This window comes from Schistocerca gregaria, chromosome 1 (genome assembly GCF_023897955.1).
Source record: "Schistocerca gregaria isolate iqSchGreg1 chromosome 1, iqSchGreg1.2, whole genome shotgun sequence".
Lineage (NCBI taxonomy): Eukaryota > Metazoa > Arthropoda > Insecta > Orthoptera > Acrididae > Schistocerca > Schistocerca gregaria.
This window is the reverse complement of record NC_064920.1, coordinates 161,038,299-161,062,079: the sequence shown is the minus strand read 5'-3', so window position 1 is coordinate 161,062,079 and position 23,781 is coordinate 161,038,299. Positions and strand designations below refer to the sequence as shown.

The window sequence follows — 23,781 nt, the reverse complement described above, 5'->3', positions numbered from 1 at the left end:
TTCAAAGGAACCATCCCGGCATTTGCCTCATGCGATTTAGGGAAATCACGGCACATCTAAATCACGATAGCCGTACGCGAGTTTGAACCGTCGTCCTCCCGAATCCCGAGTGCTAACAACTGCGCCACCTCGCTCGGTCCAAAAGAGGAGGTTAAATCTAGATAAGACGGGTGGATAATCATTTGCTTGTCCTATCACGTCTACCCACTCAATAGTTATGGCGGCTATCGCTGAAACAACCGTTGTATCGCTTTCTTCCTCAGAATTTAACCTGACTTTTAAAACAGCAAAACAAATAGTTTCTGAAATGAACGACTCTTAGCTTTTTATTTCTATTATTTCCTGTAATAAACCTAGAAATCAAACAAAGACTGAAAAATTCTGACTCTCAGTTTCAAGATAAATACACTAACAATGTTAAACAAGTAAATAAGGCGAAACTCACTCCGTCCACCGTTCGCCGCTTTACTCGAAAAGTCATAAATGGTTTAATACTACTAAACAATCATCAGTATTCCCCTAACGATACTAATATTTTGAAACTCTGCTTAAAATCATGTTGTAATCGAGGATCACACGAGTAGTCGGTACTAAAAGGTGAAAAAAGTTTGAAGAACTCTGCTTTTGGTGTTACTTTGTCCCCTTTTAAAGGGCTACAAGCATATAAAGGCATATTATGTAGAGCAAGGCAACAGATCTGCTGTTTTCTATTTTTATTGACTACTTTGAATGAATTGCTAAGTTTTTAATTTATTACTATTAGCATAATTTCATTCCTTGTGTTTTGTCACATAGAAATGGCAGAAAAACCTTTAATGTTTTAAACCAAATGAAGCATTGTACTTAACTGCTACGTCACTTTGTAAAATTTTTTCTAAACTGGGGTTGGTGCCAGACCAGAACACGCGCTGCACGTTTAATCGAAGAATAGTCCGTTAGGAAATGCAAGAGTGAATATTTTATTGTGATGAAATGCATGGTGGCATCACTGCAATGAATTATCATTTCTACTGAAACTGTTTGGTCAAGTATGAGGTGACGACAGTAAATCGATGCCTGTAATTGCATGGTGTGTAATACCATTTTATTTTTTTCTGGCAATATCAATTTATATGAATATTATCCTTTCTTCATTACTAATCAGAAATTGGTACATCGCCACTGAAGACGGCAAAGATAGACTTTTAAAATTATTTTAAGAGTTATCATAAGGGCAAGAATATTTTTATTTGAAAGTATGACATCACCTGCAGTCATAAGAAGAGGCAATAATTTCTTCCATCCTGCAAGACATATTACAATATATATATATCAAGATTTAATGGATGGACTGTGTGATTGGGAACCACAGAAAAATTAGAGGTAAAACATAATCAACGTAACTTAATAGTGGCTTCTACTAAATATATATGTGTGTAATAATCGAACAACTGCCTTTTTGTTAAGCATCAAGTTTGCTGCAAAATACGGTTTGTGTGACTTCAGTATTTGTACGTTGCATTTTTTTTTTTTTTTTTTTTTTTACGTTGCGGGGAAGACTGTTCATGGCAGCAAATTTAGTTTCAACAAGAATTCATGCTTTAATTCCAACTCACCAAGTAGTAATCATCCCTCGTTATGTAAAATCCATGCCAATTCGTACTCTTAGCTGTTGGGCTGCCTCCCAGCACGGTTATTCCAAAATCGACCAACAGAAATAGCACAGTGGAGAGCACTGGAGACAATAGAGCGCCACTCGGAAACTCTCCACAAGCGTAGGTTCAGATCTGTCAGTTCCCGTGGGGCAATATGGAGGATTCGTTGGCTGCTACGAGGTCGAAGTTGTTGCGAGGCCTCCGGAGGCAGCTGTCGGCAGTCTCGCCCTTCGATTTACGACTGTTGATATTTTTAAAAATATCGGTAATCCGATACATCGATATTTAAATAAAATTTCAGTGTCACTCATCGATATAACGCAAGACAGTGTCTATATATATTGATGGGAAACATCGACGTACGAGCCTATAAAAATATCGGCTGCACATTGTAAATATACTGCCTGTTTTACAGCTGTATAAGAATAGATTTATTAATAGATATTCTCTGCATCAACAAACTACTAGCAGTCTGCCTACTCCCTTAGAGTAATAACTTAAAGGAAAAAGATGCACTTTCATGCTTGACGGTATCCACTTTGTGAACAATGGTAACTGCATGTAAGTGGCACAACAAAAGGTGTCCAATTCGTCCTGTAAGGAATCCGTCATCCCGCGAACATAGATATTAGTATCCGACACCCAGGTCGACAGCAGACAGGAGTCGATTGTCGAGCGGTGCAGGGGACAGAGAGATTAGTGTCGGGTGAAAGCAGTACTGGAAAGACGAGTAAAAATAAAAAAATGGCGGTCGAAATGAGTACGGTGTCAATGGCGGATGTGCCGAGTGTGGAGTAAATTGTAAAATCAGCGGAGTGTGACAAATGAGCGCGTCGCTTTATCGTCGTGGGGTTGACCATCATCACTACCAATTCGCGAGTGACATAAAAACAAAAGCGACATGTCCCGAATACGTGTTTCGCGCCAACCGCGTTTGCCAACAACAACCATGGATTGCAGTGAGTATTGTTGTAAATGGTAACCATCATCATTGCGTGTGACGAAGTACTTAAAATCAGCAACCAATAAGAGATATTGTTGTGGTTGGCAGGAGAGCCAACACCGTGTTACTAAAGGAGGCCGAAATGCACGCGTTTTAGCTCACGTAGGCTGGGCGTGACGTCTGGAACATAAGGAAATTAGAATTGAAACAACGGACGTAGCTGGTGGAATACTTAACTTTAATCCATTAATTACGAACGTCGGTCTGGACGGTACATGATTCTCAATATCAATAGAAACTGATAATGGAGCCTTGCTAGGTCGTAGCAAATAACGTAGCTGAAGGCTTTGCTAACTATCGTCTCGGCAAATGAGTGCGTATTTTGTCAGTGAGCCATCGCAGGCAAAGTCGGCTGTACAACTGGGGCGATTGCTAGGAAGTCTCTCTAGACCTGCCGTGTGGCGGCGCTCGGTCTGCAATCACTGATAGTGGCGACACGCGGGTCCGAAGTATACTACCAGACCGCGGCCGGCTACCACCTAGCGAGTGTGGTGTCTGGCGGTGACACCACAGATATAACCGCATTTAAAGGTATAAGGCGAAGGTAGCAACTGCCTCAGAATTTGTGTGTTAATAGAAAATACATATCAGTTTGTATATCGCAACCTTTGTGGTCTTTAATAATAGAAAAACTTTCAATCATTAACTATTCCGACTGAGAACAGCCATACTCTGTTGTAACAGCCCCGGAACCACAGCAGAAAAACCGATTGCCCTTTCATCCATTAAGCACACGGTTATATATTCATAATAATTAACTGTTTGGCGGCTTCGGTAAGTCACACAAAACCCAATAAAGGATATAACGGGAATGTTTCAGTCCGTCGTTCGGTTTCGTCTCATATCGTATTTGTGCGGAACACTTCCCGTCGACTTCCCTGTTTCTTCATTTCTGTAAACGTCAGCGACCCAGCAGTTGTTATGTCAAAATTGCGTCGTGAAGATCAACGTTCCAGTTCCTACTGGTAGTACCGAGCGCCTATTACGTCAGCGTTTCCCCTCCCTCGTCTCCGCCTCCCGCAAAGACCAATCTTGCCATTTAGATTTTTATTCATCTTCAGCAACTGTTTCTGAAGAATGCCGATGAGAAAAAATAGCAATCTAATTGCGTTACAAAGTTTTTTCGAGCATCTCATGTTCTATGCCTTCACATTGAAAATCTTGTTATTCAATTTACATCCCCCACCCCCCTCACCCCCAATGCATTCGGACTACTTTATGACACTTACACTCGCTCCACACGGTCAAAGAGAGAGACTGGAAGAAAGCTCGAAAAGTAGTAAGACTCCTATACACAGCAAAATCAAATTACAGGGTGTTTCAAAAATGACCGGTATATTTGAAACGGCAATACAAACTAAACGAGCACCGATATAAATACACCGTTTGATGCAATATGCTTGGAACAACAGTACATTTTCAGGCAGACAAACTTTCGAAATTACAGTAGTTACAATTGTCAACAACAGATGGCGCTGCGGTCTGGGAAACTCTATAGCACGATATTTTCCACATATCCACTATGCCTAGCAATAATATGGCGTAGTCTCTGAGTGAAATTACCCGAAACCTTTGACAACGTGTCTGGCGGAATGGCTTCACATGCAGATGAGATGTACTGCTTCAGCTGTTCAATTGTTTCTGTATTCTGGCGGTACACCTGGTCTTTCAAGTGTCCCCACAGAAAGAAGTCACAGGGGTTCATGTCTGGCGAATAGGGAGGCCAATCCACGCCGCCTGCTGTATGTTTCGGTTAGCCCAAAGCAATCACACGATCATCGAAATATTCATTCAGGAAATTAAAGACGTCGGCCGTGCGATGTGGCCGGGCACCATCTTGCATAAACCACGAGGTGTTCGCAGTGTCGTCTAAGGCAGTTTGTACCGCCACAAATTCACGAAGAATGTCCAGATAGCGTGACGCAGTAATCGTTTCGGATCTGAAAAATGGGCCAATGATTCCTTTGGAAGAAATGGCGGCCCAGACCAGTACTTTTTGAGGATGCAGGGACGATGGGACTGCAACATGGGGCTTTTCGGTTCCCCATATGCACCAGTTCTGTTTATTGACGAAGCCGTCCAGGTAAAAATAAGCTTCGTCAGTAAACCAAATGCTGCCCACATGCATATCGCCGTCATCAGTCCTGTGCACTATATCGTTAGCGAATGTCTCTCGTGCAGCAATGTTAGCGGCGCTGAGGGGTTGCCGCATTTGAATTTTGTATGGATAGAGGTGTAAACTCTGGCGCATGAGACGGTACGTGGACGTTGGCGTCATTTGGAACGCAGCTGCAACACGGCGAACGGAAACCCGAGGCCGCTGTTGGATCACCTGCTGCACTAGCTGCGCATTGCCCTCTGTGGTTGCCGTACGCGGTCGCCCTACCTTTCCAGCACGTTCATCCGTCATGTTCCCAGTCCGTTGAAATATTGTATCGCTTTTCGGTCCTTTGGTTACATTAAATCTCCGTTGAAAACTTCGTCTTGTTGCAACAACACTGTGTTCTAGGCGGTGGAATTCCAACACCAGAAAAATCCTCTGTTCTAAGGAATAAACAATGTTGTCCACAGCACACTTGCACGTTGTGAACAGCACACGCTTACAGCAGAAAGACGCCGTACAGAATGGCGCACCCACAAACTGCGTTGTCTTCTATATCTTTCACATCACTTGTAGCGCCATCTGTTGTTGACAATTGTAACTACTGTAATTTCGAAAGTTTGATCGCCTGAAAATGTACTGTTGTCCCAAGCATATTGCAACAAACGGTGTATTTCTATCGCTGCTCGTTTAGTTTTTATTGCCGTTTCAAATATACCCGTCATTTTTGAAACACCCTGTATATTCTAGTGCAATTTGAAAGAAATACTTCAAATATTTACAGAAAATTGCGAAAAAAATATATAAAATAAAAATATCAGCATTCGACGTTATCATTTCAACATCGATTTATCGCTGAATGTGATTTCACCAATTTATATTGATACATTGAAGAAATACCGATATTTTATCAACAGCCCTACTTCGACTGCAGGTCGCTGCCACTCACGTTCCCATACCAGCAGCACGCTTGCCAGCATCAACGTACCCTGCCTCCAGCATTAATGGTCCGTGGTAGAAACTTGCCTTCCCATGGCCGAAGATCGTGCGCTGCTGGATCCACGAGAGGTGGTGCGCTCTCATTTGTTGTGAGCCGTCTCTTAGCTTCTCCGTCTTTTACAGCTCCGGGAGCGGCACCCTGCTGTGTGAGTTCGCCTTTCTGCGATGTTAAGTTCTACGTAGCAGTCTAATACACTGAAGAGCCAAACAGACTGGTATAGGCATGAGTATTCAAATACACAGATATGTAAACAAGAAGAATATGGCGTTGCGGTCGGAAACGCCTATATAAGACAACAAGTGTCTGGTGCAGCTGTTAGATCGGTTACCGCTGCTACAATGGCAGGTTATCAAGATTTAAGTGAGTTTGACGTGGTGTTACAGTCGGCGCACGAGCGATGGGACACAGCATCTCCGAGGCAGCGATGAAGTGGGGATTTTACCGTACGACCATTTCACGAGTGAACCATGAATATCAGGAATCCAGTAAAACATCAAATTTATAACATCGCACAGGCCGGAAAAAGATCTTGCAAGAACGGGACCAACGACGGCTAAAGAGATTCGTTCAATGTGACAGAAGTGCAACCCTTCCGCAAATTGCTGCAGACTTCAGTGCTGGTCCATCAACAACGTCAGCGTGCGAATCATCATCGATACGGGCTTTCGGAGCCGAAGGTCCACCCGTGTACCATTGATGACTCGTCTGCGCGGGTCAACACCGACATTGGACAATTGATGACTGGGAACATGTTGCCTGGTCGGAGGAGTCTCGTTTCAAATTCTATCGAGCGGATGGACGTGTATGGAGACAACCACATGAATCCATGGACCCTGCATGTCACTTGGGGACTGTTCATACTGGTGGACATTCTGTAATGGTGTGGGGCCTGAGCAGTTGGAGTGATATGGGACCCCTGATACATCTGGATACGACTCTGACAGGTGACACGTACGTAAGCAACCTGTCTGATCACCTACATCCATTCATGTCCATTGTGAATTCCGACGGACTTGGGCAATCCCAGCAGGACAATGCGACGCCCCACAGTTCCAGAATTGCTACAGAGTGGCTCCAGGAACACTCTCCTGAGTTTAAACACTTCCGCTGGCCACCAAACTCCACAGAGATGAACGTTATTGAGCATAACTGGGATGCCTTGCTATGTGCTATTCAGAAGAAATTTCCACCCCCTAGTACTCTCACGAATGTATGGACAACCCTGCAGGATTCATGGTGTCAGTTCCCTTTCTTCAGACACTACTCGAATCCATGCCACGTCGCACTGCGGCACTTTGAGTGTTCGCAGGGGCCCTACGCGTTATTACGCAGGTGTTTCTTTGGTTCTTCAGCGTGTAAAGCTGTCCGCGGGCTAAACACATGTGGCGCTGAAACCTCTGAAACTCGGTCCACAGTTTCCGCAAGCTTGTTGAACTTGCGGTGCAGAATTTCAGTGGGATCAGAGTTTGGCTGGAGGTTGTGCAAATTGTAGACTATAGCCGACTGTAATTTAATTTTATTAGCAGTGTGAATTACACAGTTAAAAGAATCCATGCCACAGACGAAACAAACTAGCAATTCTCAGTCAATTTTCCGAATGCCTTAACATCCCTTATTATAATATAAGAATTAAGGAAAATAATAACAGAAACATTAAGGGGGCAAAAATGAATATACAGTTCCAAAATGTTAAAATAATATACCTACACACTGTAGAGTCACATTGAGACCACGGGCTATGTTCGACTTTATCGTGTAATAACGACTCACAGACGGTAGGTGGCAGCATCAGAAGTGGAGGATACATAAAGCGACTCTGGGATACGTGGAAAACAGAGCAGTCGTTGTATGGCGGAAACGGAGCGATTTATCTGTCCAAAAGGCCATGATCATTGGCTTTCGGCCCAAGGGTAGAATCGGCTAAGTTTGTCAACAGTTCACGTGCTGCCATGGTCAAAGCATACCATATATGGCAAAATGCCCCCATCTGAAATTGGCACCGAGACAACTAACAATTACGGTGCATCAAAGGCCATAGAAGACAGGGGTCAATGACAGTTGTGGAGACGTGTACCGGCGAGTATACGTAACTCTGTTCACCAACTGACCACCCAAACGCTCCAACGCTGTGTCCTCAACGAGCGTTCAGCGAACGTTACTGATTGTGGACCTCCACAGGAGGCGCCTGGTTCATGCACCCATGCCAACCGCTGTTCATCGGCGATGAAGGCCGGGATATGCACATCTGCACCACAACAAATACTCTCTTCCAAATTCTATAGGTGGCAGGGGTAAGATGCAGGGAGCGAAAGGCTATCTACAATCTGTACAGAAACCAGATGGCAGTTATAAGAATCGAGGGGCATGAAAGGGAAGCAGTGGTTGGGAAGGGAGTGAGACAGGGTTGTAGCCTCTCCCTGATGTTATTCAATCTGTATATTGAGCAAGCAGTAAAGGAAACATAAGAAAAATTCGGAGTAGGTATTAAAATCCATGGAGAAGAAATAAAAACTTTGAGGTTCGCCGATGACATTGTAATTCTGTCAGAGACAGCAAAGGACTTGGAAGAGCAGTTGAATGGAATGGACAGTGTCTTGAAAGGAGGGTATAAGATAAACATAAACAAAAGCAAAACGAGGATAATGGAGTGTGATCAAATTAAGTCGGGTGATGCTGAGGGAATTAGATTAGGAAATGAGACACTTAAAGTAGTAAAGGAGTTTTGCTATTTGGGGAGCAAAATAACTGATGATGGTCGACGTAGAGAAGATATACAGGGTGTTACAAAAAGGTACGGCCAAACTTTCAGGAAAAATTCCTCACACAGAAATAAAGAAAAGATGTTATGTGGACATGTGTCCGGAAGCGCTTAATTTCCATATTAGAGCTCATTTCATTACTTCCCTTCAAATCACATTAATCATGGAATTGAAACACACAGCAACAGAACTTACATTGTTGGATGAACCATTCGAAAAAGTGTACCCATGGAGGCCAATCAGCTGCTGATAGTGTCGGCGCACGCTGGACATGGTACGGAAACAACTGATTCTCCCGCAGCACTCTACATACAGCGTCGTGGTCAACGTTACCTTGTACAGCAGCAACTTCTCTGACGCTGACATTAGGGTTATCGTCAACTGCACGAAGAATTGCCTCGTCCATAGCAGGTGTCCTCGTCGTTCTAGGTCTTACCCAGTCGCGAGTCATAGGCTGGAATGTTCCGTGCTCCCTAAGAAGCCGATCAATTGTTTCGAACGTCTTCCTGTCGGGACACGTTCGTTCTGGAAATGTCTCGATACAAACGTATTGCGCCACGGCTATTGCCCCGTGCTAATCCATACATCAAATGGGCAACTGCCAACTCTGCATTCGTAAACATTGCACTGACTGAAAAACCACGTTCGTGATGATCACTAACCTGTTGATTGATGCTACGTACTGATGTGTTTGATGCTGGTCCTGTAGAGCAATGAGTCGCATGTCAACACAAGCACCGGAGTCAACATTACCTTCCTTCAATTGGGCAAACTAGCGGTGAATCGAAGAAGTACAGTAGATACTGACGAAACTAAAATGGAAATTAAGTGTTTCCGGACACATGTCTACATAACATCTTTTCTTTATTTGTGTGTGACGAATGTTTCCTGAAAGTTTGGCCGTACCTTTTTGTAACACCCTGTAAAATGTAGACTGGCAATGGCAAGGAAAGCGTTTCTGAAGAGAAATTTGTTAACATCGAGTATAGATTTAAGTGTCAGGAAGTCGTTTCTGAAAGTATTTGTATGGAGTGTACCCATGTATGGAAGCGAAACATGGACGATAAATAGTTTGGACAAGAAGAGAATAGAAGCTTTCGAAATGTGGTGCTACAGAAGAATGCTGAAGATTAGATGGGTAGATCACATAACTAATGATGAAGTATTGAATAGAATTGGGGAGAACAGGAGTTTGTGGCACAATGTGGCAAAAAGAAGGGACCGGTTAGTAGGACATGTTCTGAGGCATCAAGGGATCACAAATTTAGCATTGGAGGGCAGCGTGGAGGGTAAAAATCGTAGAGGGAGACCAAGAGATGAATGCACTAAGCAGATTCAGAAGGATGTGAGTTGCAGTAAGTACTGGGAGATGAAGCAGCTTGCACAGGATAGGGTAGCATGGAGAGCTGCATCAAACCAGTCTCAGGACTGAAGACCACAACAACAACCACAACTTTACGTCCATTGAATGACGACAGGTTACCTTTTTAAATGAACCACGTTTTACGCTCCATCGAACAGCTGGTCAGTGGCGTGTACGACGTAAATGTCAGAAAGCAAAGGGTCAGTATGATCTGAAGATAGTTTCGTGGCATTCCCTGGGTGACCACATCATTCAAAAAGGCTCAGTGAATCAGCACAACTACGAGGGGCATTTGAGAAGTCCGTTCAAAGTCCGAGAGATGGCACCATCAGCGTGTATCGAGGTCACGTTTAGTTAGTAGCATCTTTGGAAAGAGCGGACACCAAGTTTTAGCCATATTTGTCTATTTCTTTGTGCTAGGCATTCGTGTGTATCAAGGAAGTCGAGTGATTGTCAAAAAAATGGACGAAAAAGAATTTCGTGTGGTGATTAAACATTAGAAAGACAAAACGCCTCAGGAGACTAAAGAGAAGCTTGATGAACATTACAGTGACTCTGCACCTTCGATTAGAACAGTTTATAAGTGGTTTCAAAATTTTCGGAGTGGCCATATGGGCGTAAATGATGCTGAACGTTCTGGACGTCCTGTGGAGATTACGACGCCAGAAGTCATTGATAAAATCCATTATACGGTGATGGATGACAGAAGAGTTACGGTGTATGAGATTGCTAGTGCTGTGGGCATCTCGAATGAACGGGTTCATAATATTTTGCATGAACATTGGGACATGAGAAAGCTATCTGCAAGATGGGTTCTGCGATTGTGCTCTCTTGACCAACGGAATCGTGTGAAGTGTTGCAAGGATTGTTTGTAACTGTTCAGGAAGAATCCGCAGGACTTTAAGAGTCGTTTCGTCACTGTGGATGAAACATGGATACATTACTATACTCCTGAGACCAAACAACAATCTAAACAATGGGTTACCAAGGGAGAATCTGCACCAAAAAAGGGAAACACCATTCCTTCGACTAGAGAGGTTATGGTGACTGTCTTTTGGCATTCGCAAGGGATAATCCTCATCGACTATCTGGAAAATGGTAAAACTATTACAGGTGCATGTTATTCATCGTTATTGGACCGTTTGAAAACCGAGCTGCAAGAAAAACGCCTGCGATTGGACCACAAAAAAGTCCTTTTCCATCACGACAATGCACGAGCACACCCCTTAGCAGTTGTGGTCGCCAAATTATTGGGAATAGGATTCCAACTCGTTTCACATCCCCCCTATTCTCCAGACTTGGCTCCCTCGGACTACTATTTGCTCCCCAGTTTGAAAAAATGGCTGGTGGAGCTAAGATTTTATTCAAACGAGGAGGTGATTGCAGCAACTAATAGCTATTTTCCAGACTTGGACAATTCTTATTATTCGGGAGGGATTAACTAATTAGAAGAGTGTTGAACGAAGTGTGTAAGTCTAAAAGGAGACCATGTCGAAAAATAAAAAAGGTGTACCCCAAGTACGTAAGTAGTTCTTATTTTCGCACGGATTTTTCAAACGCCCCTCGTATGCACCTATTCTTGGAGACCACGTTTACCGCTAAATGTAGGTTGCCGACTACCAGCAGACAATGCAGCACAGTGTATGTGGGTGGTTCGAAGAGCACCTGGATGAGTTTACTGTGTTCCCCTGGTCACCAAACTCCCCGGATTAAAACCCAATCGGTCAGTTCGAGCCATGGATCCTCAACCGAGAAACCTTGCGGAGATGGCCACAGCACTAGAGTTAGTATGGTTCTACAGCCTTCTCAGGACCTTCCAAAACCTCACTGACGCTCTACTTGCACGTACCCACTGCAAAAGGTAGTCTGGCGGGTGGTCACATTAATGTGACTGGACCATGTGCAATAGAAACTTTAGGATGTAGCATTAAATTGCTAGACATTATATACCTCTTTTCATTTCAGTCTTTTTTAGTTATATTTACTTTACAAACATTTATTGAAAGTCAGGACCACCTCTTATTTGCAGTGACGTAAAAGATTTTGTGAGGCAGTCTCCATGAACTAAACCAATAGTTCGGCAACTTTAATCGAAAATTTAACTTCACTATTCGCTAATCCGTTGCTAAAAAAGTTAACTTCGTTAAACGTTGAAGCATAAATTTATAGGAGATTTCACGGTCTTTAAAGCTAACCATTAATCGTTAACCAGTAACAGTAAACTATGTTGTGGGCGTCGTGAAATGAGCAAGTGAATCAAATGTACTACTGTTGCTTAAATAACGTTTTGGTTGCGGAAGTTTGGGTAGGCCTTCGAGGGTAAATAAAAAACATTCCAGTCATTTAGTTTTATAATTATTTAGTTATTAATATTGTTGTTGTTGTTGTTGTGGTCTTCAGTCCTGAGACTGGTTTGATGCAGCTCTCCATGCTACTCTATCCTGTGCAAGCCTCTTCATCTCCCAGTACCTACTGCAACCTACATCCTTCTGAATCTGCTTAGTGTATTCATCTCTTGGTCTCCCTCTACGATTTTTACCCTCCACGCTGCCCTCTAATACTAAATTGGTGATCCCTTGATGCCTCAGAACATGTCCTACCAACCAGTTCCTTCTTCTGGTCAAGTTGTGCCTCAAACTTCTCTTCTCCCCAATCCTGTTCAATACTTCCTCATTAGTTATGTGATCTACCCATCTAATCTTCAGCATTCTTCTGTAGCACCACATTTCGAAAGCTTCTATTCTCTTCTTGTCCAAACTATTTATCGTCCAAGTTTCACTTCCATACATGGCTACACCCCATACAAATACTTTCAGAAAAGACTTCCTGACACTTAAATCTATACTCGATGTTAACAAACTTCTCTTCTTCAGAAACGCTTTCCTTGCCATTTCCAGTCTACATTTTATATCCTCTCTCCTTCGACTATCATCAGTTATTTTGCTCCCCAAATAGCAAAACTCCTTTACTACTTTAAGCCTCTCATTTCCTAATCTAATTCCCTCAGCATCACCCGACTTAACTCTACTACATTTCATTATCCTCGTTTTGCTTTTGTTGATGTTCATCTTATATACTCCTCTCAAGACACTGTCCATTCCATTCAACTGCTCTTCCAAGTCCTTTGCTGTCTCTGACACAAATACGATGTCATCAGCGAACCTCAGAGTTTTTATTTCTTCTCCACGGATTTTAATACCTACTCCGACTTTTTCTTTTGTTTCCTTCACTGCTTGCTCAATATACAGATTGAATAATATCGGGGAGATAATATTAAATGAGACAAAAGACATCTCCACCAATGCACTGCTCTTTTATTCGTCGTGCGTGCAATGCTGCTTCCGTGTGACTTTGTGTATATAGCTATCCATGACTTGTCACCTCAGTGTATACTATTTGGTTTTATAGATCTATAACTCTGTTCCATAGAAACAATAACAAGACATCTGCTTTGTTTATGAAGAAGTAATCCTTGTTTTGTCACAATTTCATCTGTCACAGTTGTCAGAATAGCAATTTATGATGCAGTTCTTGCATTTAATGGTAAGTATGCTGAGCGATGGAGGGGCGAAGGTATTGGAGAAAACAGGTTCTAAAATAGGAAATTTCACTCAAAACATCTCAAGAAAAACGGATTTACTGTGTCTCTCTGCAAATGAAAAGTCTGTTGAAGACCTGGTAAGAGAACAAAGGCAGAAAATAAGAAATAAGAAGAGAAGCCTTGTACGGGGAGGGGTTCCTGAGTACAAATCTGGAGCCTTCTGAAGATGTGATACAAGAAAAAAACAAACATTAGGTGGAACTTCAAAACGAATTTAGTGAAAATTAGGTTTCTCGAAGTTTATGCACCTTCTTCTCAGAATCTATGAAGGCTAGAATAATGAAATTTTGTGTATAAAATAATATATATTTTATGTAAATACATATTGATTATAAAAATATATTATGTGCAGTACATTTATGTATTTAAATATATATAATATAAAATATATTTACATAATACACTGAGTGTTAGAAAAAGGTACGGCCAATCTTTCAGGAAACATTCCTCACACACAAATAAAGAAAAGATGTTATGTGGACATGTGTCCGGAAACGCTTAATTTCCATGTTAGAGGTCATTTTAGTTCCGTCAGTATCTACTGTACTTCCTCGATTCACCGCTAGTTGGACCAATTGGAGGAAGGTAATGTTGACTCCGGTGCTTGTGTTGACATGCGACTCATTGCTCTACAGTACTAGCATCAAGCACATCAGTACGTAGCATCAACAGGTTAGTGTTCATCACGAACGTGGTTTTGCAGTCAGTGCAATGTTTACAAATGCAGAGTTGGCAGATGCCCATTTGATGTATGGATTAGCACGGGGCTATAGTCGTAGTGCAGTACGTTTGTATCGAGACTGATTTCCAGAACGAAGGTGTCTCAACAGGAAGACGTTCGAAGCAATTGATCGGCTTCTTAGGGAGCACGGAACATTCCAGCCTATGACTCGCGACTGGATAAGACCTAGAACGACGAGGACACCTGCAATGGACGAGGCAATTCTTCGTGCAGTTGACGATAACCCTAATGTCAGCGTCAGAGAAGTTGCTGCTGTACAAGGTAACGCTGACCACGTCACTGTATGTAGAGTGCTACGGGAGAACCAGTTGGTTCCGTATCATGTACAGCGTGTGCAGGCACTATCAGCAGCTGATTGGCCTCCACGGGTACACTTCTGCGAATGGTTCCTCCAACAATGTGTCAATCCTCATTTCAGCGCAAATGTTCTCTTTACGGATGAGGGGTCATTCCAACGTGATCAAATCGCAAATTTTCACAATCAACATGTGTGGGCTGACGAGAATCCGCGCGCAATTGCGCAATCACGTCATCAACATAGATTTTCTGTGAACGTTTGGGCAGACATTGTTGGTGATGTCTTGATTGGGCCCCATGTTCTTCCATCTACGCTCAATGGAGCACGTTATCATGTTTTCATACGGGATACTCTACCTGTGCTGCTAGAACATGTGCCTTTACAAGTACGACACAGTATGTGGTTCATGCACGATGGAGCTCCTGCACATTTCAGTCGAAGTGTTCGTACGCTTCTCAACAACAGATTCGGTGACCGATGGATTGGTAGAAGCGGACCAATTCCATGGCCTCCACGCTCTCCTGACGTCAACCCTCTTGACTTTCATTTACGGGGGCATTTGAAAGCTCTTGTGTACGCAACCCCTGTACCAAATGTTCAGACTCTTCGTGCTCGTGTTGTGGACGGCTGTGATACAATACGCCATTCTCCAGGGATGCATCAGCGCATCAGGGATTCCATGCGACGGAGGGTAGATGTATGTATCGTCGCTAACGGACAACATTTTGAACATTTCCTGTAACAAAGTGTTTGAAGTCACGCTGGTACGTTCTGTTGCTGTGTGTTTCCATTCCATGGTTAATGTGATTCGAAGAGAAGTAATAAAATGAGCTCTAACATGGAAAGTAAGCGTTTCCGGACACATGTCCACATAACATATTTTCTTTCTTTGTGTGTGAGGAATGTTTCCTGAAAGTTTGGCCGTACCTTTTTGTAACACCCTGTATATAATATATACATTATACAAATATATTCTTATATTTGCAGTATTACAACTAAAGAAATTATTAAAATTCGCTTACTCGATACATTCAAAAAACCTCATGAGAGAAGCTAAGTATATGGAAGGAAATTAAACAGGAAATTTTGTAGGAAATTTTGTAGGAAATTTTGTAGGAAATTATTGAATAATTTCTGTGAGAGAGGTACATATATTTTAAAATATTTTTTTAAATTCCGTAAAAAGTTAAATATAGATAATCCAATAAACTTAACAGTAGACGTGTTAATTTCATGTAAAGCATGGTACAAAATTTGACCTCCGTATCTTAAAAACTGTGGATGTGGTGCGTCTTTTAGACAGCGTGTGTTTTTCATGAACGTCTCCTCTCAAGGGCAGTTACCGGCAGTTACTAGGAGAATGAACGGTGCGACAGGCGGTGGTTCGGTCTGACATCTCCATTTGACACTGTTTATTTTCGTTTCTGACTAATTATGTCGTGGCAACACTGATGGCGGCCATTTTGTTGTTATTCTCGCCGATATTTCTCTGCAGGTAACTAACACTCTCTCACTCACTCACTTAAAGACTCCTAGAAGATCCCAGAGTTATTAACTTTCGTTAAAGGGTGGGAAACAAAGCAGAGCGATATGATAGTGTTTACCTGACCACAGAGTGCCGGCAGCGTCCGCCTTAGCGTCGTTGATCCTGTTGTCCCGACTTCCGTCCTCGTCGTGCACCGTCGCGATCACCTCCAGGGCGGCTGGCTCGCTGCTCTCCCCATCCCAGGTCATCAGCACCACGTCACGATACATGCTTATAACGAACTTGTCTGCCTCACCTTTAACTGGAATAATGAAAGTTACGCCATCTGTAAATAAAAAAATCAGTTTTAATCTTTCTGCGTGGTTTTCCTTCAGATAAAATGGCCATCGTCAGGTCGGGACCCGTTCAGCATAAACTTGCTATCAGTCATTTTTATTATCCTTTTTCAGGTGCGTTTCAAAGAACTTCTTGTCGCCGGCACTGCAGTTTTATGGCGTTCTGTAACTCGAAAGGGCGAATGGCAGACCCAGGCATCGCGAGAACTAACTTGGTCACATCAATAAATACGCTGGCTGACAAAAAATGTCAAGCATCCAGAAGACATGGTCAGATCATGCAACTTCATACAAGTAGACACAATTGGCAGGTATCTGAAACACCGAAATTGCCATTCACTATGACAGGTAGAACTACGACCAGAGTGCATTAGCTCTTATCGTGTTTAGTGTTGTTAGCAGGTCTAGTGTGGTATACACGGTGAATCATCTACTTGTGCAGCATATGTTTCGGATATAGAAGATACTATCGTTGGTTTTCGCAGACCTGAATTGCGGGCAAGGGAGCGTATTTGCAGCCAATACACAGATTTTGATACGGCGACAAAAGTCTACATCTACATCCATACTCCGCAAGCCACCTGACGGTGTGTGGCGGAGGGTACCCTGAGTACCTCTATCGGTTCTCCCTTCTATTCCAGTCTCGTATTGTCGGTATGCTTCTGTGTCGGCTCTAATCTCTCTGATTTTATCCTCATGGTCTCTTCGCGAGATATACGTAGGAGGGAGCAATATACTGCTTGACTTTTCGGTGAAGGTATGTTCTCGAAACTTTAACAAAAGCCCGTACCGAATTACTGAGCGTCTCTCCTGCAGAGTCTTCCACTGGAGTTTATCTATCATCTCCGTAACGCTTTCGCGATTACTAAATGATCCTGTAACGAAGCGCGCTGCTCTCCGTTGGATCTTCTCTATCTCTTCTATCAACCCTATCTGGTGCGGATCCCACACTGCTGAGCAGTATTCATGCAGTGGGCGAACAAGCGTACTTCCTTTGTTGTCGGATTGCATTTCCTTAGGATTCTTCCAATGAATCTCAGTCTGGCATCTGCTTTACCGACGATCAACTTCATATGATCATTCCATTTTAAATCACTCCTAATGCGTACTCCCAGATAATTTATGGAATTAACATCTTCCAGTTGCTGACCTGCTATTTTGTAGCTAAATGATAAGGGACCTATCTTTCTATGTATTCGCATCACATTACACTTGTCTACATTGAGATTCAATTGCCACTCCGTGCACCATGCGTCAATTCGCTGCAGATCCTCCTGCATTTCAGTACAATTTTCCATTGTTGCAACCTCTCGATACACCACAGCATCATCTGCAAAAAGCGTCAGTGATCTTCCGATGTCCGATGTCCAGTTTTTTACAACAGTTACAAATTTTTTAATGGGGCAATGCCTTTGACAGTAAAATCCTAAAAGTAGCGTAAATGAAAAGTAGTTTACGAGTTATCGTGTTGTGAACATCGTAGACACCGACAGCTGTTTGTTGTACGCCATATACCTGATACCATGGAACAATGTTAAGTATGTTTGCATTTGTTGTGTGTACACTACGATTGCACTGCAACCGTACTCTCACGTATTGTATGAGAGTGGAAGCAGTGACGTGCTTTGAAGATGGTGCAAAAAAATGCAAAAAAACGAACATGCTCATGGTTTATGGTGAATGTAGGAAGCATGAGGTTCGTTAGTGCACAGTGTACGCCGAAAAATATCCTAACAGATGTCACCGTGGTCAACCTCTTCAAACAATTACACTTGATATGAAACGGCGTATTACTGCCGCCTGCGCTGTAGTTTCCGCTGAAACGCTACACTGAAGAGCCAAAGAAACTGGTATACCTACCTAATATCGCTTAGGGCTCCGCGAGCATGCAGAAGTGCCGCAACACGACGTAGCTTGGACTCGACTAACGTCGGAAGCTGTGCTGGAGGCAATTGACACCCATGAATCCTGCAGGGCCGTTAACAAATCCGTAAGAGTACAAGGTGGGAGGGGGAGGGGGAGAGGGGGGAGGTATCTTCTGAACAGCGCGTTGCAAGGTATCCCTGTTCCTGAACCCGCTCTGCAGCAATTCTTGACGTGTGGTGTGTCGCATTGTCCTGCTGGAATTGCCCAACTCTGTCGAAATGCACAATGGACATGAATGGATGCAGGTGATTAGACAGGGTGCTTATGTACGTGTCATCTGTCTGAGTCGTATCTAGACGTATTACGGGTCCCATATCATTCCAATTGTACACGCCCACACCATTACAGAGCCTCCACCAGGCTGAACAGTCCCTTGCTGAGATGCAGGGGCCATGGGTTCATGAGGTTGTCTTTATACTCCCACACGCCCATCCGCTCAATACAAATTGAAACTTGATTCGTCCAATCAGGCAACATGTTTTCAGTTACCAACAGTCCGATGTCGGTATTGACGGGCCTAGGAGATGAGTAAAGGTTTGGGTGGTGCAGTCGTCAGGGGTACACGAATGAGCCTTCCGCTCCGAAACCCCATATCTATGATGTTTCGTTGAATGGTTCGCTCGCTGACACTTGTTAATGGCCCAGTATTCAAATCTGCAGCAATTTGCGTAAGGGTTGCACTTCTGTCACGTTGAACGATTCTCTTCAGTCGTCTTTCAAATGGTTCAAATGGCTCTGAGCACTATGGGACTTAACATCTGAGGTCATCAGTCCCCTAGAACTTAGAACTACTTAAACCTAACGAACCTAAGGACATCACACACATCCATGCCCGAGGCACGATTCGAACTTGCGACTGTAGCGATCGCGCGGTTCCGGACTGAAGCACCTAGAACCGCTCGCCCAACAAAGGCCGGCTCAGTCGTCGTTGGTTCCGATCTTTTTCCGGTCGCAGCGATGTCGGAGATTCGGTGTTTTACCGAATTCGTTGTATGTACAGTACACTCGTGAAAGGGTCGTACAGGAAAATCCCCACTTCATCGTTACCTCGAAGATACTGTGTCTCATCGATCATGCGCCGACTGTAACAACACGATCAAACTCACTTAAATCTTGATAACCTGCCATTGCAGCCTCAGTAACCCGTTTCCATTCGTTGACTGAGCACAGGAAAGACCATTGTTTACACGCCTCTATGATGCCTATTGTTAGTCTAGTATATTAACTGATCTGCTCGACACGATACGCAGAAGCCTGAAGAATGTTGGTAATTTTCGCCGTAAAATTCGATTCTTCGAATTTTGTAAGCAGATTTTCGCGAGATATACGGCATCTTTCTTTGGGAGGCTGCTATTTAATATTTTTGATCCCCTCTGTTATACTCCTTCGCTCGTGAAACAAACCTTTCACCATTTTTACAGCCCTTCTTCGTATACCCCCAATATCTATAGCTATTACGACCTGTTAAGACTCCCACACACTAGGGCAATATTTCAACTTCTGCAATAAATTGTTTTATAGGCTATCTCTTTGGAAGAGAAACTATGTCCTGAAACTATGTCCTTAATGTTATGTAGAAACTGTAACTCGTTCCATCTAAGTATGCCTGGTTAGGTGTAAGAGAGGGCCTGAAGGCCCAAATCTTGCCAGGTAAAATAAATGCATAAATAAATAAATAAATACAGTTTCAAATAGTCAACCAGTAAATCGAAGGTTGCCATTTGCTGTAGCTACGAATCAGTGCATGTGGTCGTTTCGCTTAATATCGCTGAGCATTGTTACTGCAGACACTATATTTGTGGCCGACCGAAGTGACCAAGCAGTTCTAGGAGCTCTTTCTCTTTAGGAAATCATCGAATTTTTCTGACACTGTAATCATATGTTTGTCTCTACATATACGAGGGTCACTCCAAAAGAAATGCACACTACTTTTGTAAAAACACAGTTTTCATTCTGGATATGTGGAAGTTTTACAGTCTGCAGGTACATCCTTCCCGCTTGTTTTCGAACTTAGCTCAACCTGTTCCCGTGAGTGGCGCCGTCACAGCATGTCTTCAAGATGGCTGCTACACTTGACGTTCGTCAGAAGCAACTTGATGTCATAGAATTCCTGTGCTGTGAAAACGAGACAGTGGGAAACATCCACAAGAAATTGAAAAAAGTGTATGGATATGCTGCTGTCGATCACAGTACAGTCAGTCAGTGGGCAAGCAGGTTACGTGATGAAAGCGGGCACGGCAACATTGAGGATTGTCCTCGCAGCAGCAGGCCTCGTACTGCATACGAATTGATGACAGCTGACAGACGCAACACAGTGAACGAATTGTCACGTACATTGGGATAGGGGAAGATTTGCAGAATACTGAAAGTGTTGACTTTAAAAAAGGTTTGTGCCAGGTGGGCTCCCAGGATGTTGACAGAGGCTCACAAAGAAACAAGAAAAACGGTATGCAGCGAACTTTTGGAACAGTATGAGAATGGTGGAGATGAATTTCTTGGAAGAATTGTGACAGGTGATGAAACGTGGCTCCATCATTTTTCACCAGAGACGAAGGGGCAATCAATGGAGCGGCATCATGCAAATTCGCCCAAGAAAAAAAATTCAAAACCACCCCTTCTGCTGGAAAAGTTGTGGCTATGATGTTTTTCGATTCCGATGGTTCAAGGCGCTACAGTCTGGAACCGCGCTACCGCTACGGTCGCAGGTTCGAATCCTGCCTCGGGCATGGATGTGTGTGATGTCCTTAGGTTAGTTAGGTTTAAGTAGTTCTAAGTTCTAGGGGACTGATGACCACTGCAGTTAAGTCCCATAGTGCTCAGAACCATTTGAACCACTATATTTGTGTGACGACATTGATTCTAGTTGTGACTCAACATCAGTGCAATAGAAGGTTGCATTTCTGCGTTTCATAGAGAGCATAGGTTTAAAAGTTTTTTTACTGAGGTCTAATTGATGACAGGCTCTCGGGTTTCCAGCTGGGGGGCAGTGTTAAAATACTGCAACGTTTCGACGAATGTCGCCCTCATCAGTCTCTGGTGACGAGTCGAGATATGCGGGTGACGTAACATTTATACAGGCAGTTGTTCCTCTTCCACCTGGTTACTGTCAGCTGAGTACTGCTCAGCTGCGGGGACTGCGGGCGAGCAGTTCGCATCTCTGTGTGGGCATTATCTCGACACTTCGACACAAAATGATGAGTGTGATACTCGTCGATACGTCGCGGAATTTTTAACACCCGCACCTGTCTGCAAACTGGAGAGCTTTCCATAAACAGCATGCGCCGGGAGAGCCTATTACATTCCCAGAAGAGATCTAATTGAGGGACTGATTAAAAAAGTCCAAAAGAGGACTTTTTGAATTAATATCCCCTTGCTCTTCTGTCACCACACCTATTTTATAGCGGAATTTGTTTCGTCAACAAAAGCCTCACAGATCCGAAGAAATATCCATTTGAAAATCTTGGTCTTCACAAAAAAAGGCTATTCCCTTATTATTTCTACAAATGTCAGGCAAGTCCAGGATTTGTAGATCTCCTCTTCTCACGTTGCTGCACTTATTACTAAGCAGCACATTCAGAGGAAGTCTTCAAATGGTTCAAATGTTTTAAGCACTATGGGACTTAACACAGGAAGCGCCCAACAGTTGCAGACGAAGAAGGAATCATGCAGCTGAGTTTTCCTTCAAGTTATGAATTGAAGGTAGAGATATTCCGATTTGTAAAGTAGCATTCCTCAGCTTTCATGGAATAACCTAGCACAGACTGTAAAGAATACAGAGCAGTATTGTAATGCATGGGCAGTCTCCAAAAGACAAATGAGGTTCCCACGAAAAACATACCACAAAAAGATACCAAAGCTGATTGATCAGGTGATTGAATGTCATTTAATGTGCGTTAAAGCAAGACGTTCATACTTCTCTCTGCGTTATAACCCAAATCGGAAATACTCGCTAGAAGACTTAACCATAAGTTATCTGCATCTTTAATTTTTATATAAGTATTATATCACTCTTTCATATAAAACCTACTGCACAGTGTTTAAAACTGTTATGGGCTTGTTGTTAGATCACTTTTCTACTTCCACTCCTTATTTTCTTTTATTCATATTTTACACGACCCGTTTAGGGAAATGATTCCCATTTTCAAGTGTGTTCTCTCTTTGTACTATGCCATTTTTACATAACATTTTCGATGTGTGAGGTTCTGCTTTGTTTTGTTGACTTTACTGCAATCTGTCAAAAACGTGCAATTTTTATTAGTTATCGATTTTTATGTGTGGTTATTGGCGAAATATCGAAGAACTTGTACTTACAGTTTTCTTATGGACCATTTATGCAGAGTCTGACACATGTTAAACTTTCAGTGCACATTATACATCGAGAATAATTTACATAAACAAACAGTTACAAAGGTGTTTTTAAATGTAGTTAACAGAAATAATGTTACAAGTCGTCCACAGAGTATCTAAAAACAAATCCATTGTCTTCATAGTCACAGGTTTTCAAAAAAACCATTTATAAAGGGAAACAGAAGATTAAAATTGAAAGTACATTTTGAATATCCCCGATCTGACACATGTACAGTATGTAACTCACTGAACAGAAAAATAAAAGCTGAGAAAAGAGATTTTGAGAAGAGTCTGAGTAGCGTAAAAGACGTTACACTTGGAAAGATCTCTGTCCTTGTAAGCATGAAACCTAACTATATTCTAAATTCAAAACAAGGACTCATTAACGGTACTTCATTTGATCATATGCAAAACTTGCTCCTACTGCACTTACAGTCAAATGCCATTTACTGATTCACTGTCTGGCACTTGATTCGGTTTCAATTTATTGATCTTGAATGTGAACGAAGAAAAGGTTCTAATGGAGCTACATCCGTGATTTAGAACTACATAAACAACATTCCATGATCTTGTTCTGCTTAGTATTGGGTGTCCGCGGAAGACCAAAAACACAGTTACGGTTCAATTCTTTTACAGTCAAGTGCAGATCATGGAGATCTACAGGAGGGTCACATGCTTATTTCCAGTGCGACGCCACAGCTGTTTAGCAAATGATCAGGTCTTCACATTGATAAGACATGAGAAGCGGAAGACAAAGACTGCAGATACTCCTAAAACTTGAGTCAGGAAAACTGTTGAAGCCCATACATCACCCTCCTACATTGTAGCTGAAAATAATGCAACGTGATGATTTCACAGACATTAAACGTACTATTAAGCCATTAAATTTGAAAACGCCCAAACTTCCACTCAAGTTGCAGCAGGTACGAATGACTCGCAAATGATATGGAAGACAGGTTCTGTGTTTCATGGAGAAGATCTTACTTTGACGTGAGGAATACACATAATTGTTAAGAGGAGTCCTACTGCAGAATAAATTATACTGTTTTCGCTCTACATCAGCTTTACAACAAGACGGCAGGTATTCAGCTAGCCAAAGACAGAGGGAGATCTTTGTAACTTCACTCATTTCCTGGAAGAAGAAAACAAAGCCTTCTACAAGGATCTACTTCATGGTGCCCCAGAT

General features: G+C 42.7%; 2 protein-coding genes across 4 annotated transcripts in view; one reads left to right on the top strand and one right to left on the bottom strand.

Moving 5' to 3' along the window:
• LOC126335630 (regucalcin-like) overlaps positions 1-23,781 on the top strand; it is a 331,250-nt gene that overhangs the window by 152,877 nt on the left and 154,592 nt on the right. The window lies entirely within an intron of this gene.
• LOC126335608 (regucalcin-like) overlaps positions 1-23,781 on the bottom strand; it is a 99,262-nt gene that overhangs the window by 25,652 nt on the left and 49,829 nt on the right. For all 3 annotated transcript variants that reach the window (XM_049999078.1, XM_049999063.1, XM_049999070.1), the window contains one exon: positions 16,106-16,312. In XM_049999078.1, coding sequence (XP_049855035.1) covers positions 16,106-16,312 — 207 coding nt within the window. The remainder of the gene's footprint in view (positions 1-16,105; positions 16,313-23,781) is intronic.